General features: G+C 41.1%; 1 protein-coding gene across 1 annotated transcript; it reads right to left on the reverse strand.

Annotated features, from left to right (window-relative positions):
• Nucleotides 1-161: 161 nt before the first annotated feature.
• On the reverse strand, nt 162-23,390 carry LOC128721330 (cytochrome b5 reductase 4). The gene is made up of 7 exons (XM_053815073.1): nt 22,913-23,390; nt 20,851-20,864; nt 13,219-13,222; nt 6,726-6,941; nt 5,501-6,596; nt 3,889-3,978; nt 162-1,304 (listed from the first exon to the last, which is right to left on the reverse strand). Exons 1-7 carry the CDS (start codon nt 23,223-23,225, stop codon nt 1,046-1,048), a joined length of 1,992 nt encoding a protein of 663 aa, XP_053671048.1. The 5' UTR covers nt 23,226-23,390; the 3' UTR covers nt 162-1,045.
• Between the last annotated feature and the right edge of the window lie 682 nt (nt 23,391-24,072).

The raw sequence follows: 24,072 nt of genomic DNA on the forward strand, positions 1-24,072 counted from the left end.
TTATTACACATTTTTTTCTTTCTCTCTTTCGGATCAACAATCTTTCATCAATAACTTTCGGATGTTTATTTTGTTTTCGGAATTTAGTGCAATAAAAGCAGTTTAATATTTTTAAAAATAGACATCTTTCTTTGTTGCTGTATTCTTTCTTCCTACCTGTTTCACGCCACATGCACGGCGTGTCGGAATAACCCGCTTCCGGTTCGACGTGCTCCGCCTATATATGTATATATATGTGTATACCTCAATCTGCTACTATAACACACCCAGCTAGGCTTACGATAACGATCAGTACTAGTTTTGCTTCGGTGAAAACTGGAAACGAAAAAAAAAAAAACCAAGACACTCGCGCCCAACCAGCATTTCCCAAAAGTGCGTACAAAGAGGGGCACGCCTTTTCCTGTTATTTTTACCGCCATCACATTGCATTCCACAAATGCAGAAAAAGAATGTGTGTTTTTTTTTTGGAACATGAAAGACAAACACCCCAACGGTCCAGAAAAAGAGCGTGGGATAAAAAACATAACTCAACACGACACGCTCCCAGTCTTTTTCAGCCATTTTTCCCGCCCGTTCCGTGTCAGTGATCACCTAATTTCTTCCTGCGCACAACATAAACAAAAGGACATCTATCATATGTTCGTTTCGTAAATTATCTGCCCTCACCCACTCCGGCTTTCCCGGCGTGACAGATAAGCGTTTTGTTTCCACCTAACACTCTACAGCACAATAAACAACAGTTTGCTCTAACGGGCTGCACATGACAACGGCCGAACGAATGTGTGTGTGTGTGTGTTTTTGAAATTTTCATTTGCGCTCTACGACGAATGACAGTGCTCGGTGCATGGCCTGCTGATCTACCACGTGGTGTACCCTCCTGCAATAGCCTACTGCTATCGATGTAGTGCATGCGGCTAGGCTACTGGTGCTGAAACATGCTCGTAGTACTCCCGATACTACTTTTTTTTCTCTCTCTCTCTTTCTCTCTCCATCACTCCTTCGACGGTTGGCTGGTTAATGATTCTATCACATTGCGTCACACCTTCTAACCCTGGAAACTGTGCAGATGCTTCGGATTATGATCTGTCGCACGGAAGTACTGGTGGCAGAGCTCGTTGAACGGTTTCGGTCCGCACAGGCAGCAGTAGGTGGCGTACAGCGGGGATTCCTTCGCCGTCAGCTGACGAACAATTTCCGGCGTTACACGCCCGTGGGCGAAGCTTGCCCGATTGCCGTCACCCGAATTGTCAGCCGGCGGTTGTTCCGGTTGTTCCGTCTCCGACAGGTAGTGCCTTACGGTGAGCCTTGGGAAGAACCAATGTTAGGGTTTTTCCATTTATGTTGGTATGTTATATGCACGAATGTAGCCCCAGGATGAGAGAGAGAGAGAGAGAGTATGGGACGGGCCTGTCGGGAAGATTAACGATGGTTCCGAACTCCGACGGGTTGGATCGATTTATTGAGCTATGTCGGATCGGATCACACGCTGTGTGAACAAGTTGAACGAAATTCGTACGCCCTTGATTCATCTAATTCATTGCGCCGTTTATGTATGCGGTTATGAAACAGTATCGATTTGTGCATTTAATGGAACTTGTAATTATTAAAAGACCACTAAAACGTGCCGAATTACGTTAAAAATAGACAGATTGCACGAGTTTTTAGCCAATAAGAACAGCTTTTACAGGCGAAGGTTTTATAAGGTATTATTAGATGATTTTAAAAGCGAAACAGAGTGATTTCTAAATAAGAACATTCTCTACTCTGAGAGTATAATTTCAATTAAAATTTCCATTTAGCTAAATCCGTCCGCTCTCTCGTCTGTTAGTTGTATCTTGCAGTTAAATGAGTAGCTTGGAGCTGAAAATTGAAGTAGAAACCCCTTTCCAAGGAAGTTTCCCTGAAGGCACATGATATGCTGATTTAATTTGAAACTCCCACTCCCCCGGTAACTTAAAATAGACCCTTTTAGACGCGTTTGCATGCTGCACATACACAAGCGGCCGCTCAATTCGATATGCACTTCCGTCCGACCGGCCCGTCAAGACCCGGCAGTCAAGTTAGATTAAATGCATTGCCAAGCATCATAATTGCCGTGGTTGCCATCTTGTGGCCGGAGATATGGCCGATGGGAGGGTGAAAACGACTAGCTTGCGAAACGTACCCTACCATAAATAGAGCACTGACTGGCGAGCTTTTGGCCGTGCACGTCTTTTCCCGGACACCCGGATTGGTAGCACTACCGGCCGGCAACGTGTGTACGGGAAAGTTTGTTTTTTTTTGTTTCTCTGTCGCTTTCACATACCATGATAGACGGGGGTTGTTAAAATGCTCGAGTTTCTCCTTCCATCCATCCGCAGGAGTGCCGTGTCTGCGAGTAGTGTAACGTTTTGGCATGTAACCGGCATTCGGGGGAACTAATTAATGCTAGCTGGCAGCTTTTGAGAGGGTGAACGGTGGGACAAAAAGAAAGCACGAGAAAGTAAAGTCGACGCTTTCAGCACTCCGAGCACATGACGTGCACGTGACAGGTCCCAGTGTCGGTGTTTGTGCAAGGAATTACGAAGACCCGTGGATATATTACTCCTGACGTTGGGGGCTCTCGAGGGTATTGGAAGATTAGGGAAAGTTTATCAAATACACTCGAGTGTGTACTCGCGTGAGCAAACACGACGCACACACAGTAATGGTATTACAATATTTTCTCAGCCGAAGAAGCACCGCACTATCCGATCAAACCGCTAACGGACGTCCTCCCCCCGGGGGAGGAGTTCAGAAGTTTGCGAATCCATCGTCAAACAGCATCAATTTGCTTCCCGGGGGGAGAAATTTTGGCTCAACACCGCTGGGAGCTGAAGTTACGAAAACTAATCGGAAGTGGTTGAGTTTTACAAGCAGCCTAAGTTAGCGGTAGTTAAGCAATTTGTTTTACTTCTAGGTATGAATAGGTGCTTGAAACAGCAAGCTCATATTAACCGTTTAGCAATTTTTTGTACATGTATTTAGAAATATAAATGTGATCTTTCAATGGTTCATTAAGTATTACTATTTTAGAAAAATATTAAGCCCCTCAAAAGGTATAAGCTTTTTTATGTTAACCAAAATACTTTCAACGCTATAAGGCATATTTCTTACTCGCAAATACCGGTTTGTATTCTACTAACTACTTCGAAAACTGTTCGATCCTTGAGCTCCTCATAGTTCTGCCATTGTTGCGTTAGTTCCATTAACCTGCTCGGTTTGAAATCAGACAATCGATTTCAATTAGTTTCTGCTAAAGTTCTCCACCCGGGGAACGAGTGGAAGGCAAAAAAAACCCCTTCAAAACGAAGCGTTGTTTATGCTGCTAATTCAATGCTTTCCGTGTTTACCTACTGCATCATTGAGTGTTTCCATCGGCAGCATAACGTTAGCATGATTGAAATAGTACCGTTCCTATGGGCCGGGGCCATGGCCATGAATAATTCAACATAAACCGTTCAACACGGCAAGGCAGGACATAAATTTATACACAAACTTGATCCGTGAAACCATCGTCCCGTGGCTTCCTGGCACGCTAGTGGTGATAAGCAACGTGCGGCAAAAGCAAACCAAAAACCTCCAGCTCCAAATGGATCCTGGTGCCGGTCCGTTTCGGGACGATTCTGCTATCGGCCGGGTGGAAATGTTATCTCACTCCGATACAGTGGGCATACTCTGGGCATCGCAGGCTTAGCGTTGGTTTTGCTGATAGGGGACAACAGTGACAACAGCTGCCGTGAAAAGGAAGGCTATGGAAACTATGGAAAAACTCTGCCCGTAGCCGGGCCCGCCCGTGACACTTTCCACCCATACGCCCACATGGCGAAAAACAGACGCACACCATCGGATTGGAGCATGATAAATTACCTTTTGTCCTTTTTGCATAAATTTTCCAGCATCTCCCGGCACCAGATATCCGCTTCGGTTTTGTTGAAGTACAGCAGGCAGATGTGTTCTCTGTTGCGTTGGGAGAGAAAGAAAAAAAAGGAGGTGAAACCAAATGAATAAAGCAAGAAAATAAAAAAAAAGCGTGCCCACACACTCTCGATCGAAATTGAGTTACGTCACGTTAAAGTGAGACCGCACGCCGATGGACCGATGAGGATATTGTTTCTCTTACCGATTGGTCAATGTGCGAATGGAAATCCGACCATTTATACTTCGGAGGGAGCATTAACTCTCTGTCGAGTACAGGCTGCCAATGAGGCGTAAATAAATAAAATTGTGGGCTTATGCTCATGACCGATGGTTCGTTTTTTTTTCTCCTTCCGGAGGAGTGTTCGCAGGATGTATTTAAATATATTCCACAGTTGTGTCCGAACAATGGAATTTATTTTTATACGAGTCCGTTTCATTTTCGTAATGCGATTTTTGAGGACACTTCCTCTGAAGTGTGAAACTCGAAAGCTTTCCTACTTTCCCAATCCTGCAATAGTAACAATTTCATAGCTTAAAAGCCAATTGCGTATGTTTAACTTTTTCGTTTATCGTAACCGTTTTTTTTTCGAATTCGAATCATAAATGTATAGAAACTATAGCTATAGAAAAATGGCTACAGACTTATTGTATTTGTATGCTGTATGGGAAGAAAAAAAAACCCGTATGTGGTCTGGTTATATCTCACGTTATGCACGAAAGCTCTTCACAACCGTTTATCGACGCAGGGGGTTGGGAAAGCTTTCCATTCAACGATATACCGTGTCGAGGCACGAATATATGCTATCGAGCGCATTTTCCATTTTACTTTGCCTGCCAACCGCAAATCGTTTACAGGTGCATCGTGTCAGTGTCCACAACAGACATATACACGACAATCGTTTCATAACTATGAGCGACGTGGTTGATATAACTGTGCTTGAAAGTTTATATATTTAAAACAACATATTTATGCATGAAACGAATCAATTTCTGGTGGTTTGATTTGATTACTTTCACAGTAGCCACACGATGCAAAAAGAAGTAAGATGATACAAACATATTAGTATGAGTAATTGTTTTAAATAATCAAACGCATCCGTCACGGTCGAGATAACGAAAGTCGACATTGGTCGACATTGGGAGCTCACACATAAGGACGAAAAAAAGCGCGCGAAAGCGTAGAAGGCATTGGAAAACATTCTCAAAACCCTTTGAGTTCTACAGCAATAGTATTCTGATAATTTTTTCTAGGTGCATAGGGAAGGTTTAATATCACAACTAATTCGTGAAACAACACAATACGTTTCAACATCGTAATATTAGAGCATGTTTAGGGCCATATGAAGTTGTATCATAAGACCCTCTTTTCAATTACAATTACATTATAATTTTGCAAATACAAATATTGTTTGTCTAGCTATTTGTAGCAAAAACTTTTACCAAATCGTGGTCGGTACACACATCACGCGCGTTCCATTAGCAGATTGAACAGCGTTTGGTCTCGCTTCTCACATTACGTTGCACTCCCCCAGTGGTGCCAAAAACAAAAAAAAAAACTTACATCCGATTGCTCGTCCGCTCGAGCAGGTAAAGCAGTAAGGCTAGCATCGGCGTAAGGCCGCTACCGGCGGCCAACAGCCCGAATCGATTGTGATGTCTCAGCTTCCCAAGCACAAAGTTCCCGCTCGGTTGCGACACCTGCAGCGAGGTGCCGAGTGGTACCGGTCGCGTGAGATGCTTCGAAAGGCACCCGTCCGGGTACGATTTGATCAGCAACGGCACGAACGTCCCGGGACAATCGGTGCTAACGCAACCCATCGGCACCGGTGTGTAGCTGCGCGACACGTACTCTCCCTCGATGGAGGCCGACACCGACACGTGGTACCCGACCGGGGTCACCTGCAGCAAGCAGTTGTTCTTCGGGCGCAGTAACAGCGCACAGGAATCGTGCGTGATTTCAACGCGCGTTGCCACATCGTACTCGTGCAGCTGCAGCTCACAATTTTCTCGCCGTTCGTACGTCATCGTACCGTAGCTGGTCCACAGTGCGGGACATAGTTTCGTGAACATCAGCTCGATTTTTCCCGATTCAAGTGATGTGCGGGCGATACACGGCCACCGCACGTTATTCGCCAGATGGAATCGATACCGGTGCTGTACGCTGGATTCGAGCAGGATGTTCACCGTCACCTCGAGGTGATCGATGCACTCCACCAGCACACCGGGATTGGCCAACGATCGGGTGTAGAAAATGAGCGTCAGCTCGGCCGTCTTCTGGATCCAATCGAACCGTGGCACGATCGGTACGGACAACCGGAGCGAATCGTCACTCGTCGAGCTGACGATCGTTAAGGCGTTGGGAGGCGTCGTGGCGTCTTCAGTTCCGGTGTCCACGCGATCGGTGGTGCTCTGAGCCGGTGATTGTTGCGTTTCCACTGGGGCTACTTTTGATTTTGTTGCCTGCAAAAACGATGCTGGTGGTGCTGGTGGCAGTTTGCTGGCAGGTTTCGAGCTATCACCGAGATTAAGCGTGACCGTGTTGCGCAATGGACCGATGTAGCATTTCGCTAGCAGGGATTCATAATTCACCCACGCGTGTACCTCCTCGAACAGCTTGGTTGCGTCCTTGCCAGCGCCTCGCATCAACTCATCGGCACCTGAAAAAAGCACGCGAAAGAGGCACGTGGCATTAGAAAATGCTTTTCGCTTGCAACCCCTTCTTGTTTGCGTAATGAAAGCCAACCCTCCTTTTTATTTTCACTCGTAAACCCACGGAATGCACTTACCACCGGGATGAAAGTTCATGTAGCGCGTCACGTTGTACACCTTCCCCCGGATGGCCATCCACGTGTCGTCCGGCCGATTGTGCTTGGCCAGTTCCGCATGGGTGACGGGCGTAATGCGACCACCGACGCCGGTTAGATCGATGCCGGAGTTACCGAGCCGGATCCAGTCCATCAGCGAGTGGCCGGGTTTGAGGGCGGTTTTATTCCTCGGGTTACCTAGGAATAAAATGGACGGTGGGTAAATTAAAATCTGTCTCGTTTCGGGTTGAAAGTTTCGATCGCCCGCTGATCCAGCCACCGGATCGAGTGGGGGTTTTGCTCTACGGTTTTAGCTGTACCGTTTCCGACCAACCACCAGCATCTCGGATTCCTGGCCAGGGGTTGGAAACCCACCACCTCGACCATAAATTATGAATATCCAGGCGGCTGTCACGCGGAATGAGATGTTCCGTTCTTTGCGTTTCATCCCGGCCGGGGCTTACGAACTTTCTGCACCGCATAATTTATGGCCTCCCCCTCTCCGGCTTTTTTTTCTCGCAAACCCTTAACCGGGAGGGTTGCTTTTTGGTTCGTCGATTCTAAATAAAACACCCAGCAGGAGGAAGGAGCAGACAGAGAGAGAGAGAGAGAGACCATTAACTCTGTGCCGGGTTTCGAACGATCAAACGCAAAATGATGAGTTCCATCGGTGGTGCTTGCGAGAATGTTAATTTATATTTCACAAAATAAAACCAATCTCCAGCGCAAACAAGGAGGAAGGAGATATAACACGAAAAAAAAACAAGAGATCGACTCACGATGGAAGCATCAGTTCCACGAGCGGTATCATATCGGTCGGCGTTATTGCGCACACCAGGCGGATGTAAAATATGCAAGGCTTTGGGCAGTGACACCGGAGAAATGTACGGTGTAATGTGAAGCAGCTTAAAAACCATTTCGAAGGATATGGGGCTTGTACACAAAAATCTAAAGGATTTCTCGCATGGTATTGCATTCCCGGCGTGCATGTGGTCTTTGCTTCTGGCGACAGTAAGATGCGGTTCCATTTTTCATACATCGTACGCATGTGTTTTGTCGTCTCACATTGCGCTTTTGATCGGGGAAAATTCACTACGGACATGTGCAAAATTTTATCACGAAAATAAATTAAATTCACCTCAAAGTTGTAGGTTTTTTTTCATACTGAAATTTAAAATCAGTCGTAAGAAATGTTAGAATATGTTAGGAAAAACAAAATGTCAATATTATAAACGGCGAATGACTGCTTTTATCATAATGTTATGCCTATAAATCATATTTGATATAACGTTAAAACGTCGTGTTTTATCTATTCAAGCTAATTTATACATTATTTCCTTATAAAAATGTGCTTCTGTATTTGTGGCAAATCTATACTTTGCTCAAAAGGACGAAAAGAAAAGAAATACTTCAATTTCGACTCCCATACAATGCTCTTTTGCATTACTAGCGATTTGTTTGCTTGTCCCTTCAAAACCTACCCTAAATCATCCATACACCATGACGATAAACATAAAAAAAGCTTGCGTTTCATTGCCATACACTTTTCCGATACGAAACCAAACGATATTTGCCCAAAACTTCGGAGAATGAAGTGCTGCTTTCTTTGCCATCAACATATTGATAATTGGGTATTTTGCCGCTCAGATCATATGATATGATGCGGGAGTTTTTTTTTTGGGTGTTCTTTTCTCCCCCGCAACCGACAACCGGAAATGTGAAATTCGCTAACCGAATTCCGCTCGGTGACTCCGTGACTCCAATCCGATTCCGAAGTTGTACGGTGGGGGAGGCCAATATCACACTGATGCTAGCACACCCGGGCATCCCATTAGGCTCGGTTGCGGCGAAACAGTATCTCCCTGCTGACGCTAAAGCTCTCGCATAAAAATTGCTGAATAAGCGATTGTACGGGAGAGCGAAAGTGAGGAGAACAAAAAAAACAACACGAGCAGGTTTTCTAACGAATGTGGGCTATTGTACACACGAGCCGCCATTTATTTCCATTGAGTGCTTTTAGTTCGGTGTATTTGCTGGCTAGCGCGACGACGCGTCGCGCAAAAGTGTGGAGTTTTTTGTTCGTCCAAACAGCACAGGAGCAACAACAAAAGAAAAAACTAATCGGCATGACACCCAGCATAAAGCAACCTCGTCGCGTGGAGCCTGATTTTGGCAAGAAGAATCCAAAAAAAAAAGGCCCCGAATAATATCCGTATCCTTCCGTGGCGCGATTTTGCCACCATCCCGGTGTGGGTGGCAACGGAAATGTGATCTTCATTTTATTTTGGCATAAAACACCGGCTTCGACCGACTATCTCGTGCTGGTGCTGGGGAATTCGTTCGCCATCTCGCGTTCGCGACGGTTCGCGTTGGATTGTTGAAAGGCCCTCGTGCACGCCGCCGTTCGCTTAATACCTTATTATGGCATAATAAACTTCCGCAAGGTTCCGCAAAGTGCTGAAACAGCGACGTCGCACGGGGGCGCTTGCGCTGGTCGGAATCTTAATCATCTCTCTCTCTGCCCGTTATAATTTTCCAATCGGATGCCGAACCTGGCGGACCAGACGGAGATCAAAAGTCGCCTCCCCTGCGCCGCCGTGATAATACTGATTGTGCAATTTAACGCTCTTTGCGCGTCGTAATCGTAATATCAAGGGGGAGCTATTGTGCGCCGATTTGCGTTGTTTTCCGGTTAATGAACACGAGAGCTTATTTACGGCGCCAAACGCAGCGTGCAGTAATGAATCCGGGTTTTGCAGGATCAGTCGGTCGGCTTAACTGATGGTGGTGGCCCGTTCTAATAGCGTTAGGAATGGTGGGCTGATGGGGATTTCATAGCCAGTAAAATTGATTCCTAGCGAACGTTTCTGTGTAATGTATATATATAAAACCATGAATTGAAGCCTGTTTGATTTAAGCCCAACCCTGACGGGGTTGTTTCATTCAGCATAAATCATTGTTCTCACTTCACAGCAGGTGTTTGGGTTGCAGGTTATGCAAATTATTCCCCCATTACTCAGCAGTTATAAGGAATACCTATCCCTGAGTACCTTTTTACTATCCAGCTCTACCATGGAAATACATTTATTCCACCAGAATTCGAAATCAGGATTTTGCACTTATTTCGTTAAATACCACTGAATTTTGTGTGCGTAATTTCATACATAGACAAATGAATATTTTATAAAATACATTTTACATAAATACATTTTTATAAAATTATTATCGTTAGTTTGACGCATCTAAATTAGTTTGATGACAACAGCTTTATTGGTTACGAGGCGAGAAAGAAGCTTAATCACATAAATAAAAATGCAATATAAATGTAAAAAACAATATAAATATACATAAAAACATATAAAAATATAAATATAAACATAAATTATATTCATGTACAATATAAGTATGAAAAAAACAATAAAAATACTAAACAACGTTAGAGAAGTTTTAAATAAAAACCATCATTTAAAAAGCGTCTTTCTTTGCATACATGACATTTGATTTGCTGTTAAAATTTTGATCTCCTTATCAATGAAGTAAATAGGTGAAAACTGCTAATTGTCTATATTTTTTCAAACCAGTTTAATCGTAAAGAAGGCATTTTTTTGTTTTTAACTTAAAGCAGCTTGGATCCAAAAATAGATTTCAAACAAATCCGGGTGCTTTGGGGGAACGAAAAATTTGCTTTCTCACGCCTTTGATTCATTTCGGCCGAGTTCGACAGTTCTCTTTTTGGGTGCGAGTGAAAATGGTTCACAACCAAAAGCAAACCCTCGTCAGCTAGACGACTTTAAAGCAGCTAGCAATAAATTGTTTGACATTTTTCCCCATTCCTGTTCGTCCCCGTCAGGAGCGGAGGAATTCCGTAACTCCAGTTACTGCAAACGGTTTGTAACATTTCTGCAGATCCTTAGCTGATTAGCGCAAATAGCTAGGGAACAAAACTCAATTAAAATTCACAATAATGCACACCACCGCCCGATGGCACACCACCGTCGCAAGAATTGCTGGAAACCTTGCCCGTCCGCAGGCAAGGATCAAGAGCCGGGTTGTACATGGAAAACTTTTTCTATTTCCTACTATGGTGGTCCCATTTCGGGTTAGCTGCTGGGCGCCGGTGGGTGAGACCGGCTTTGGGATTTCATAAATTTGCATGAAAATCCCACGGGTGCAGATTTGCTACGAACGAACCACATTTTGAGCAGGCTTTGCGCTGGAACTTCTATTGTGAGTAAAGTTTTTCTTGATCAACATTTGATTTCGATTTGAATTCGCTTCAAATTAATTGGAAAAAAGGATTTATGTTAACAGGAAACAAATGAGGCACAATTGAAACTAATTTAAAAACATTCAATATTGCTCGATTATGTTTCTTTTTGTTAGGGAAATAATACTAATATCAGGTGGCCGTTTGCAACAGCACTTTAGCTGTAATATTGATAGAGCATAAACGATGAATGATGGTTAATAATGCCAATTCTATTTAAATGAATTATAAAAATATCATTACTGCAAAAAGGATCTAATTTTGAAGAAAATAAGAAATGCTACAGCTGTGATTGTAGAATGGTGCCCTATCCTAACAGTAATTTTGAGAACAGAGAAAAATAAATTTAAATAACTTAAAGTTAAAGCTAGAAACGAATGTAAACTTTTCATAGATTTGATAGAGAATAGATCCCTTTATATCGTTGAATATGTTGAAATAAAATTTTATTATTAAATGCACTCTATTAACAACAATTAGACGCATCATAGTAATGTATTATAGTGCTGCAATAGAATTGTAGGTAATTACACTATAAATGTTGTATGAAAAACGATCCATTCGTGTTAGTTAAAATAAAATTGATACCTTAAATTTTATTTAGTTAAGGTTTAACTATAGTGCATTTATCAAAAACACAATGATTAGCTAGGGGAAAGAAACGTAAAATGTAACGAAAAAACAAGACTGGACGATTGAGCAAAGAAAAGCAAATCCACAAAGCAAAAAGAGTATAGAAAACCAGCTCCCCCTTTCGCGAAACGGCATTATTGTTCGCCGGTTCTGCCTTCATTCGTGAATGGTAGACGATAAACAACTGTTCAGCTCTTCACAGCTGACCTTGAGCTTAGCCATTATCCTGTCAACCGGAGGCGTTGATGCAAGGAAAACTGCAAGTCTTTCTATTCCGAACATGGCGCGTTGCATGGCGCGAATGAACAATCCCTGCTAGTGCTCAGCTTGCATTTCGACTTGACGAATGGTGCATAATTCACGGCGCCGTGCTGTGCCCTAGGACAAGATTCTACTTTCTTTAGCTTTGGCGCGTTTTGCACGATAGCAAGACATTTGGCTTTTTTCGCACCTGTGTGGAAAACAAAAAAAAATATTTCTACTAATGTGCAGCCATACACTAAACCCCCGGGGTTACATTAGCTGGAAATTTACTGCATATTCTGCTTTCGAGTTCTCTTCAATCTGTGCGAATGGGTAAGCCGACAAAGGCAGTCGCGTGTTTTGAATTTGCATGGGAGCCACGCAAAGCTTTTCACCTAAAGTAGGAAGCTTTGGGTGGTTGTTGCGAGAAGGTGGGCGTAGAAAGCACCCAGGCACGTGTTACGAGCGCTAAGAGATTCATTCTAATTCCTTATGATCCTTTTTCGCACCATAGCAGGCGGGATCGTTAGCTGTTTCCACGTCTATTTTTACCCTTTTCAGCAAGGTTGGTGGGAGAACAAAACAGTTGAGATCGTAGCGAGGGCGACCTTTCGGCGTGCCCCATAGTTGCCATTTTGAGCGAGCTTTGTTACGTAATCATTTGCTTGAGGTTGCCGGGTTGAATAAAACGGTAAAACTAATAGCATGATTAGATACATTGAGGAGCGAACTTTCAGGATAGGATGTTCAGCTGGTTGGTTCTGTTGATGCACGTACACAACAAACCTTTTCTCTCAGCTCAACGTAGAAGGAGGGTAATTGTGTTAACCAATGGAAAAACTCACGTGAAAGTTGCGAAAGTTAGTGTGGAATTTGTTATTCGATATAAAATAAATCCGTCCAAGAATGATTTTTGTTTTCGCTCTTTACCTTTCGCAAAAAAAAAAAATAAAACATTGTGAAGCATGTTTCAAACCCGTAGAAAAAAAAACGGTCAACAGTGACGGGACAAAAAGGGACCAACTGGACGGGACCGGCTTGGAAGTGGATTTATCGTCGCGCTGCCACCCAGGGCACGAGATCCGGCCAGAAACACGAGAGCCACAGGAGAGATTATACCGTTCGTCGGAAAACCCCCGGTACCGTAAAGTGGATGCACGTTGCTCGAGCGTGAAAAAAGACACCAGCAAACGGTGTTCGAAGTGTGGAGAAATTTTTGTTGGCCAAACAACGGTGCGATGCGGTTCGATTCCGTTTTCCACCGGCCGAGAATGTTTGATTTCTCTAAATACATTCTCGAAGCCCCGGGCCGGGTTTGGGCCATTTGCTAACCTTCCTGGAAGCGAAGGTACTACGGTTGCTGGCTAGTGAGTGAGTGAGTGTTTACACAACCAGCGCAAAGTCGTATTTCTCGGCTTACCGCTTCACAAAGCTCTTTGCAATGCACAAAACAACAAGCGTTGCCGGTAGTATTTCGAACGGTCTATTCAACCTGCAGATGATGTGTAATAAGTTGATTTTAGTCCCATTTTTAAACGCGCACATTGTTGTGCAAACGATACATGATAAGCTTTCAGTGTAGAGCTTTCAGAAACCTATAATTCAAATTGAATGATAATCGGTTAAAGTATGAACTGAATGATTTATTGTTTTGGTTGTTTAGATTGAAAATGGAAAACTGTTTCCACCGTATTAAAGATGTGTTGGCAGTGTATATGCCAGGGCTTTCGTTCATGACCTTTAGCGTGACATTAGCAAAACCTAAATTAATAATACGACGGCTTAGGACGCCTTCGCCCAACAAGCTCCAAGGATGTGTCTGTATGTAATGCGGCTTTTGCGAAACACAGACTAGACCGGCTTTATCTGAGGCAGGTGTTTGTTTCGATTTTTCTTATTTCTCACTTCAGAGAAAACCGCTTAGGGCTTATAATTACACACACACAAACACCCACACGCTCACACAGATTGTTGGAATTATGCAATTTCAGTTGTTCAACCAATGTCGGTAGGGACGAGCGTGTGCAAAGTGAAACCGAAACAGACGCTTTGCTTTGGAATTGAGGGGGCGTGGAGTGTGCTGCCATAAACCGACCGAATGATGGTATTTGTAGGTATGCTTCAGACATTAATTGCAATATTTTGAAGAGTGACACATGATGAAAACTCTCGGAAGTGACACACTTACGAATTACAGACCACATCTGTCGAGGAAGCGTACAATTTTTCCTCGAGCCGTTGAGAATGGAGGTTATTATATAGAAATTTATCTGATGGTTCGTGTTACACGCTAAGTAACTTATATACTTGCTTGGTTTATATACAGAAAAAAAATTCCCATACCTCCAATAAATATTGCTCGATTACGTGCTTTTGTCTGAAACATTTCGTCCGAATTTCAATATTCGACGTAATCAGATTTGACGTAAAAAAAAAAGTCTCAAATATGAAATTGCTTCCAGCAGATTGATGCCTGTTTCTTTATCTTCAGTTGTCGGATATTGTTTGCCCATCATCGTGACATTTTGCCACCGGCACCGTCCGCGGAAAACTGAACGCACAAAAGGCAGCAACACAAGTCCGGTCCACTTGAGCGGTGATGTAGTCAAGGTGTAGTGGCTAAAAAGGCATTCACAGCGCAAGCTGCTCCAAAAATAAACTCTCACTGAACGTTCCGGAATGTCCTTGGAGCAGCCCACCGTGATTAGTATGCTAGTTCAATCACGTACTTCAGCCGATGGGCTGCCAAATAGAGTGACATTGTTTGGAAGTGCTTCATCGGGAATCGAAGCGTAGCAAACGATAAAGGAAAACCATCAAAGCTATGATTATGATTTGGTTTAGATAGCCGAAGGCATGAAACCGATACATCTTCTGAGTGCCCGAAGCAGCGACGGAATATTTTTAATATATTGAATCAACGTCAGCACGAACAGAAAGAAAGTTCGGCGCTGGATGGAATTAAAGATGCAAGGTAAAATGATATTACATTTTTCTTTTACATTTTTTTTTCTGAAAATTCGGTACGAAAAGCACACAGTTTCACAGATTCGACTTTTCTAGGACTTCAACAAACGATTTACATTTGCTCTTAGTATAGCACTACACCGAAAAACTGTGTTTTATCAATCTTGATGTAAGTTCTATCTTAGAAATTTAAATGGATTCATGATTTATCTTGTAGCTTTTACCGTGCACTTTGTGATGGGACCAAAATTTGTATAAAGTATTCATTAAATTTATTCATTTTGGGCTTTAAGTTATTAGTCTTAGGCAAGTTTACATTCCAATTTTCAGTTTTGATGTAGCAAAATATCATCTCAAATGTGAAAAAGCATTTAATATCGTGGAGCAGAATAATGGCATACCTTAAACATCTACGCGCGAAATGTGAAAACTTTTTCCTGCTCAGTGAAACAATTTTATTAATTACGAATGAGGTGCACAAAAGATATGAAAATTGCTATGATGGGTATCATTGCTAACATGCATACTTACGATAAGGCATGTTAAGACATCGGCGTTGGTACGCATCTGTGCAAACAAAATTTGTTATTTCAACAGTCTAATAACGTTTGGGATTATTACATTAAATACCAATATATTAAATTTTGGAATATATGGGTAGATCCCAAGCAAGATTGCGTAAAATGTGGAGAAACCAACAAGCGCTTAACGAAACAGCAAAACATAAAAATGATTTCCAATTGATCTCATTGTTTATACTACAATTTTTACTAAACTTTTTTTAATATAAAAAGTGCTTGAAGATTGTTATGCTTGGTTGCAGATGCGAAGTGCAAAAATAGTTTGACGAATACGTTATAAAGGGTATACATAGTATACTTTCTCTTGCGCACATACTTTCATTCTCATGCCATAGTTGTTACTTTAATTTCACTGAAGAAAAATAAAAATGTTTTAAACTATGAAACAATTATAGTTATAATTGTATGTTCAATAATATAAGGTTGTGTTATATTACAAGGAAAAATACAAAGAAAAATCAATTCAAACATGCAGCAAGTTTAATCGTACTTAAAATAAACACAAGTTTTTTCTCACAGTTTCTCAATTACGTTAAATCTACAGTATCATATAGAAGACAACAAGCTTTTCCATTGGTACTAATGAAAGAAATCCCAATGGAAAATTATTCTCGTGACCAAGTATGCAGATAAAACCAACCACGGCCCATCGCGAATAGTCGTTGACTGGCTTCATGCAAAGGTAGCAGGCACCTGAGGTCCTTAAACTCATAATCCCTTCCAACGCCGTTCTTGAGCAGGTTTTGTGAAAGTTTTCTATCGCTCACATTCATACCTGGCCCCCGGCAATGCTTTAATTAATTGCTTTTTGTTTGAGCCCTGCGAGGGAATTAGCTTTACTATTATAGTAGCAATGGGGGAAAAAATGCAAGCGTGGATAAGCTTGAACACGAGTACTGTTAAACAATTTTGAAGCGGCATCTGTTTGTTTTTTTTTACGTTCATTCATTAATGATGCTTCATGAATGAAAACTTGCCGGAGTGTACCAAGAAGAATAGTAACAGTGAGAAAAATCTGCAGAGAGTATAGCAAACAAACTATAAAAGTCTTGAACATATTATTCAACATTATTATTAGACAATGTAATCCGGCGTAAAACATTATATTCAATACAGATAATACTGTTGGTTTTCTGCATTTTTTATAACATTTAAAGGATAGTTGTTTTTAAAGCCAAGCTGACTGTTGATGCTGTACACTTTGAATTTATTGTAAATTTTTAAACTTGTTTGTTCAAGCACATAACAAACCATACACAAATAATTAAAAAAAACCCATCAAATATCAATATTTAACATGTCCATTCGTTACTCTTCACGATTAAATAAGCAAAATGAGTATACAGCGGCGACTAAACGAGCAGCTAAATTTATGCGCCTTTTTGTGTGAAGACAATTTGACGCTCTCTTTGGATTGAATTACGTTAACACAAATTGATCTTTTTTTTCCCGCGTGTAAAAGGTATCGCAACACTATGAGATGAAAGATGGCACAGAAAAATGGTAACGAGAACCCCTCAAGACTGCAAGAAAATTGATCAAGCTCCACCGGAGATCGTACGAAACATGAGCTTCGAGAGGACACGGACGAATTACGGCCGGCTATCTATTTTTTCAAAGTAAAAAAAAAACGACACAACAACCTTGAAGCGGTCGCAAGAAGAAAATCTGCTTTCACTGAACAAATATTTCGTTTCCAGAATGACTGACAAACGTCTCAGGCTGGCGTCCTTCAAAGTGCTGTGTGTCCTTATCCTTCAATTTCCATCGGTAGCGCGGAGAAAAGTAAAGCGTTAGATCCCAGATGCAGGAACCATCAGCATCCCAAATACGAGCACAATGGAACACGCGACCGGTCTCGAAATTGAATTCGTTACCCTACCATGATGGTGGAACTGGTGGAACCATGGCACTTAATATTGGCCCGGTTACGACGAAGAACGCTTTGATGACGGATTGAATGGCCGCGAAAGGCAACAATGGCAGTGTTGGCAGCAAGACAACGGACAACGGAACTGATACCGCTGTGGTTGAATAAACGGCACATAAATGGGGTGAACTTCGTCTCAGAGCAAGTGGAGTGCTAAAAATGATAGCAATCATGTGTGTGTTTTGCTTTTGAGTAATAAACAGTTCTATTTGCGGGATTCAAGATGCAGAGCAAAGCATGCGAGGACAGTTGTTACAGAATTTTATCTGCGTTTTATTGACTTTTTCTCAACACAATAAGATAGTTTATATAGTTAGCTAAAACACAGGTCAGTTTATTAACTAACCAAAAAAGTTCAACCTTTATATCAAACAAATGATGATTCAAAATGGATTAAATACAAAAAAAAAACTTAGTCATAGCCTTTTTTATTTTGAATTTCAAAAAGCGAAGGACGAAAGAACGAAAGACTAATTGGCTGGTGATAGTTGTACAAAGCAACCCCGTGACAGAAAAGTTTTGTTGCTTGTTGTGCGAAGCCAGCGGTGGTTCCAAAACAAGCGATTTATTTTCTTTCCCAGATTTTCGGCATGGTCCAGAAAACTTTTCCTTTTACAGTGCCATATCAGATCCCCATGACAATGCGCTGAATTCGACATTGAGTCAAGCGAACAATGGAGAATTGGTGGACGATCATCAAATTACACCACGGCAACGCCGTAGGAAGATGGGTGAATAAAGAAGATTTGAGCAGTATCTTCCCCACAAAAAAAAGGTACGGTGCACAGCCAAATTAGACGCGTCAAAGATCAAACGGGGTGGTGAACAGGAAATACGTCATCGGAAAACCTTGAGCCTTTCATGTGGTACGTTATTGCACGGGTTGCCCTTGGTAACGTTAAGTGGAACAAGAGGCATCAGGAAACAAACCTATAAACTTGTTGGGACTGTGCCTGGGATCGCGCAAGTGCGAAGTGAAGTTTATCCACTATAATCATAGCACGCGTTGACGTAAAACTTTTCATCTGTGTACGTTTTTTTTCCCCAGCTCACAGTCGATGAAGTTATCGCGAGCTTTGCCATACGTTGCCAATTTGGTTTTCGAGGCGCACATAAGACTCGGTGCAAGACGATATGGCAAGTTATACCAAACAAGTAATAATTTTATATTCATTGCATCGTGAATGGAGACGCGATGGTTGTCCTTGGGTAAATAGAATGGCTCCAAGCAGTCCTGCGCGTACGGCGAACAAAGAATGGCAATAAACTCGCAATAAATTGGTTACGATTTTATGGTTCATCCATATGTCCACAAAGCTCTCTCAAATGAACAGCTTGAGATATATTACGATTATTATTTGCTACTGGTTCGTATTTAGCTCTTTTAGAAGAAGTTCAAGCTGAGATATAGCTATTCTAAGGCAGAACCCATTGCATTTCAGTGATGAGTTTATATGGTTTATTGAGTAGTTAATTTTTAATTATTTATATATATATATATATATATATATATATATATATATATATATATATATATATATATATATATATATATATATATATATATATATATATATATATATATATAAATATATTTGTTTTTTTTATTCCAATTAGTCTTTTTATAGTAATTTCTAGATTAATTTGAATTCAAAAAAGTATAATATTATTTACTTTTATTCAATAAAATCATATTTAGTAAAACGTTTTTGATATAATACTAATGCCCCATAGTGAAGAAATGTCAAAACTCGATATGAAATATCAAAAAATAGTTCAAACGGAACCAGCAACGAAACAGAGCAGTAACGTTATTTTCTACACGATATATTGAGGCCCTTTTCGCTGATAGCCCGAAAATTGTCTAAAGCTAACGCTATGATTAAAAATAACGACAGCTGTATCAATAATCCAATAAAGGGTAATTCGATTGGATTTCCGCGCGATGTAACCAGCATAAATCGAGATTTTCGCAGCGATGAGCTAAAAGCTACCCATCACGCGTCCTTCGTCCGTTTTCACCGTGGGCCCACGTCGCACGGCATTTGATCCAAAAATAAAAATAGCTTCATCATCCTTAAGGTCCCATCCGTTTGTTGCATTATGGTTATGGCTATCTTGTAGATTTTTTAATCAAACGTTTTGCACTAGCTGGTTTTGTCACCATCGATGTGAGATGTACAATTATTCAAACGCTTTTCAGTATGGATATTTAATGCAGTTTACGTGATATACCTTCTGTAGTGTGTTGGTTTCAGCTTGTTGTCTCACCCACCAAATGGTTTGTTGCGCTAACGGTCGTCGGTAAAATCGATAACGGGACCTACAGTATTCAGCTGTTCTCCAAACGAAACGTATATACAAAATATTTCCATGCTCAGAGAGACTCTCGAAGAGTGGGTTTCTTCTGACGTAACACGATCAACGTTACCGCTAGATTTATGATTATGGTATGCGGTTGCCGGATGGAGAGCAATTACAATTTTATCCACTTTCGAGGCACACCACCGCTTCTAAACGAGCTATTTGGGGTCGACCTCCGGAAGAGCAGGTTTGTAAGTAAGCGATGAAACAGGAGTAAGGCAAAAAGGATTACACTTTCCCGATTTACGGCAGCAAGAATGATAAGACAGTTGCCTTTCGGTTCAATGGCCAGTGTGTTTTTAAATTTGCTTATGTGTTCGTAAACAAGCTTGAAGATGTTACATAAATGTCGGACATGCTCATAATTTAATGCAATTCAAAATAAACTGTAGTGTATATTTCTGCGAAACGTGTCATAGTAATAAAACAATCAATTCTAATATTTTGCAATGTTACGTAGTTATAATATAATAAGCAAATAAGCAAAACCTATTACAAAAAATAGAGATAATATAAACTATACCAATGTTAAGAAACTTATATCATGATAAAAACCTATAATTAATAATTTAAAATTATTCTCAATGAATAGATTTCAATCAATTAAAAAATAATCCATCACGTTACATTTGATTGTTCGGATCATAAAAATCCCGATTGATGATTGTATCGCAAGCCGTGTGCTTCTACGAACACCGCATGAGGTAAACGTATTTTCCAATAAAAATCTGCTGATTGTATTGTCTTTTGTTATCTACGCTGCTGCGAATAATACCAAACGCTGAATTATTCATAAGATAGGCAACATATTCATCTGACGTAGTGGAAGGCAAAAGGCAGCAGGAACAATGTTGCATTAATATTCAATGCATAAAGTCATGACGCAGGGTTTACGGCTGAAAAACGAAGCCCATGATGGTCGTCATGGAGATGAGTATGACGTGAATCCTTTGGTTAAAATCATATGGAAATGTTTCAGCCGAACTCTGAGATAAAAACTCACAAATGATAACTCATTATACCCCAAATAGAATCTGTTCTATAGTACCTTATATTCGCTTAGAAGAAAACAAAAGGCACAGCTTAACTTTATTATGTTATATAATCATTAAGTAGGATAACATTTTCCCCACACTCTAACGATTAAACATTAAATATAAAATATTATTAAATTTCAAATGGAATGAAAAACAATCTTTATATCAATTCATGTTGATCAATAACATTTGTTTGCTTATATTAATGTGTAGCCATTAGTAATTAATCTAAAGGCAAACTGTACACAAAGTGTCGAATTGCATTTATATGCCACATATCATTTACGAGCTGCTTCCACAAATTATAAGCCATTTACCACGTTCATGAAACCAAAGATTGGTAAAAGAACAAAAATTCGCGCTGCTTACTTCAGCTGAAACTTTACTCCCTGATAGCATAACAAAGCGTTGTTCCCGATTGAACAGGTTGGCTTGTACATGGTATATTTTGATTTCACCGTGAAGGTAGATTTTCGTTTGAAAATCTCCATGTGTTGCTCTACAGCACCTACCGTGCGATGTAGAGAAGGGAAATAGTAAATATTTTGTTTTCATTAAACCTGTTTTGCTGCATGGTTCAATACCTTTTGGCGTTGCGTGACGGGTTGATTTTAGCCGCCGGTAGTTTCACGTGAACATATGATTTAATGAAGACGCTTCTTCGTACATTTTACTAAAAACCTTGTTTTAAAACGATTTTTAACGCTACTCTCTTCTATAAACTTTACACAATTGTTCATTGATTAGTGGAAATAAAATATATTTAAAAATAAAACAAATTGACAAACACTACAATTGGCTCTTGACAAGACTTCCACAACTATTCCCACCACATTGGATCATTTCAACAATCAAAAGTTTCTGCTGTAAAACTTTAAATGATTCTTTTTCATATAAAGTCCATGGGCAAAAACTTGCGGTGCAAAGATTCGTTTTTCAACAGTTTATACTATCCGTAAAAGTTGGTGTTCAAGCCGACACGAGAGCACATTCTTCCGCCTTACTCTTGCTGCTTGCCATATTATTGTAAATCTGAGCTCTAGCTCCTATCTTTATTAATTCTTTCTCGTCCTATGCATCTGGAAGGCAAGCATTGAAACAATGCTGAAATGGATGCTTTGTAAGCTCGCAACCCACGAAGGCTCTTGCCTCTTGGCCCTTACCATTGATAGAAGTATATTTGAGTGGAATACGAGGCTGCAAGAGTTGGGTTTAAGAGTGTAGGTAATGCTGAAATGTGAAAAATGATAAAACACTGTCATCACTTGCGAAAAGCAAGGCAGCACGTTCGTGTGGACGGTGGTGTTTGGTAAGAGCAAGCAAGGCTATGTTTAAGTTATTCAGCACGTTTCCGGTCAACCATATGAAAGGTTAACAAATGTTGTGACTGCAGAACACGGTAGAAGGGTTTGAACGTGGATAAGCGTGAATAATATAAGTAGATGAAGATACAATGGATAACAAGATAACAAAGAGAAAGATAGTTGGGTAGAAGCTTTATTTTAAAATAAAGAAGCTGTTTTTTGTATTGAACTGATGATCTACTTTTTCTGACCAACAGAGAGATAATAAAGATAATAAAGTAATGAATAGCTGTTTGGATTAGTTGCTATATCATGTATATAAGAGCTCAACCAATCTTGTAACACATTATGCGAATTTGACATATTATGGGAATCAATTTCAAATAATTGTCTTTTGAAAACAATGTACATACGCTTTAGTTAACGGTAGAAAACGTTTCTCAAATTTGATTATATATGCATCTTTTTAGTAGCACTTCAAAACGTGTATGTTTGATGGTGTTTTACAAATTGTTATAGTTGATGGAGACGCCCGGTGTTTTACAGATTGTTATGGTTGATGGAGACGCCTGGTGTTTTACGTCTTGAAATGCAACTCAGTTATTTGAACTCGTACGTCTTGAATTGCGACTCAAAGTTATTTGGAAAATATCGAAAAAAAATCTATCAAATTTCAAAATGCTTCGTTTGCATTTAGTGGACTTCATACAACCCATAGAAAATGGAGTAAAAATCAGTAACTAAACATTGATGGTTGTATTTGCTTTCAACTTGAACCATACCCTCTCATTCCTCTTTGATATTTACTTCACACCCATTCATCTTTTATTGGCGCGAACTCACCTTCCACAGCATCACCGATGGATTTTTTCTCGATCCCATCACCATCGGTTGCGGTTGGCGTATCGCCAGGTTGACCGTCGGATCGCTCGCTGGTGGCCTGTTTAGTGACACTTTTGAGTTTTCTCCCCCAGCCCGTGAAGCGGCCACTATTAGCGCGTTTTTCGCTCGTTGACCGTTCACCCTCCTTCACCCCGTTTGCGGTCTCACCATGCGTCATCTCACCCACGCCATCATCCACATCCTCATCCTCGTCGGTGGCCGTGCGTTTTCCCTTGCGCTTGAATGTCTTCAACCAGCCGCAGAAATTCATCATTGCTTGCCGACGGATATTGCCGGCTACGCTTGGCGTTTCGCGTTGCCGCGATTTCGCTTCCACTCGCGGCGTGGATGAAAGGGCAACAATTTTCACCACCAGCGCGGTTTGAGGTGATAGCGCCGGGTGGTGAACCGGGCCGCCAGCAACACGCGATATTCTCACCCGTTTCGCAACGCACGACACCACCGGTTCCACTCTGTAGGAGCTGAAGTAATGCTGCCGGTGCCACTGAAGGCAACGGGGATGGATCGATCGATTCTCAAACGACGCACGCTTCCGATTCGATGCACATTTCCGGCTCGCGATGCCGTCGGCGAACGGATGCTGGTGCACGTTTGTATTCCGCCCCGTTTGCAGCTCGCTACCGTTTTTCATCAACATTGACCGATTTTTCGACCGGGAGCATCGATGGCCCACCGTCCCTGAAACGTTCTTGCTGGGAGGTGCAGTGTTGCAATCGTGGCACCACTCACTGTAACTCCAATTACGGGCATTGCCGGTTTAGTTGCGCTAGTCATCGTAAATTCTACCTAAACTCATCTGGGAAGGGTGCTTTACTAAGCATTACAAATGAAAACGAAGCCAATGGGTAATATAATAACTCACAAAAAGCTTGTTCAACAGCATAACAAAACTGTATATTGGAAAACTTTGGCGAGTTTGAAAATATATAAAACTATGCGCAAAGTTGTCCAAAATTGACATAATATGGAATGTTTAATTGAAATAATATGTCTAAATTGATTAATTTGAAATAATATGTCCAATTTAATAGCTTATATGAGATGTTCTCGGAAAGACATACGAGAAGTGTCTCAAATAATGGTTGCAAAAGGGGTATTAA

This window comes from Anopheles nili, chromosome 2, assembly GCF_943737925.1.
Source record: "Anopheles nili chromosome 2, idAnoNiliSN_F5_01, whole genome shotgun sequence".
NCBI classification, from domain to species: domain Eukaryota; kingdom Metazoa; phylum Arthropoda; class Insecta; order Diptera; family Culicidae; genus Anopheles; species Anopheles nili.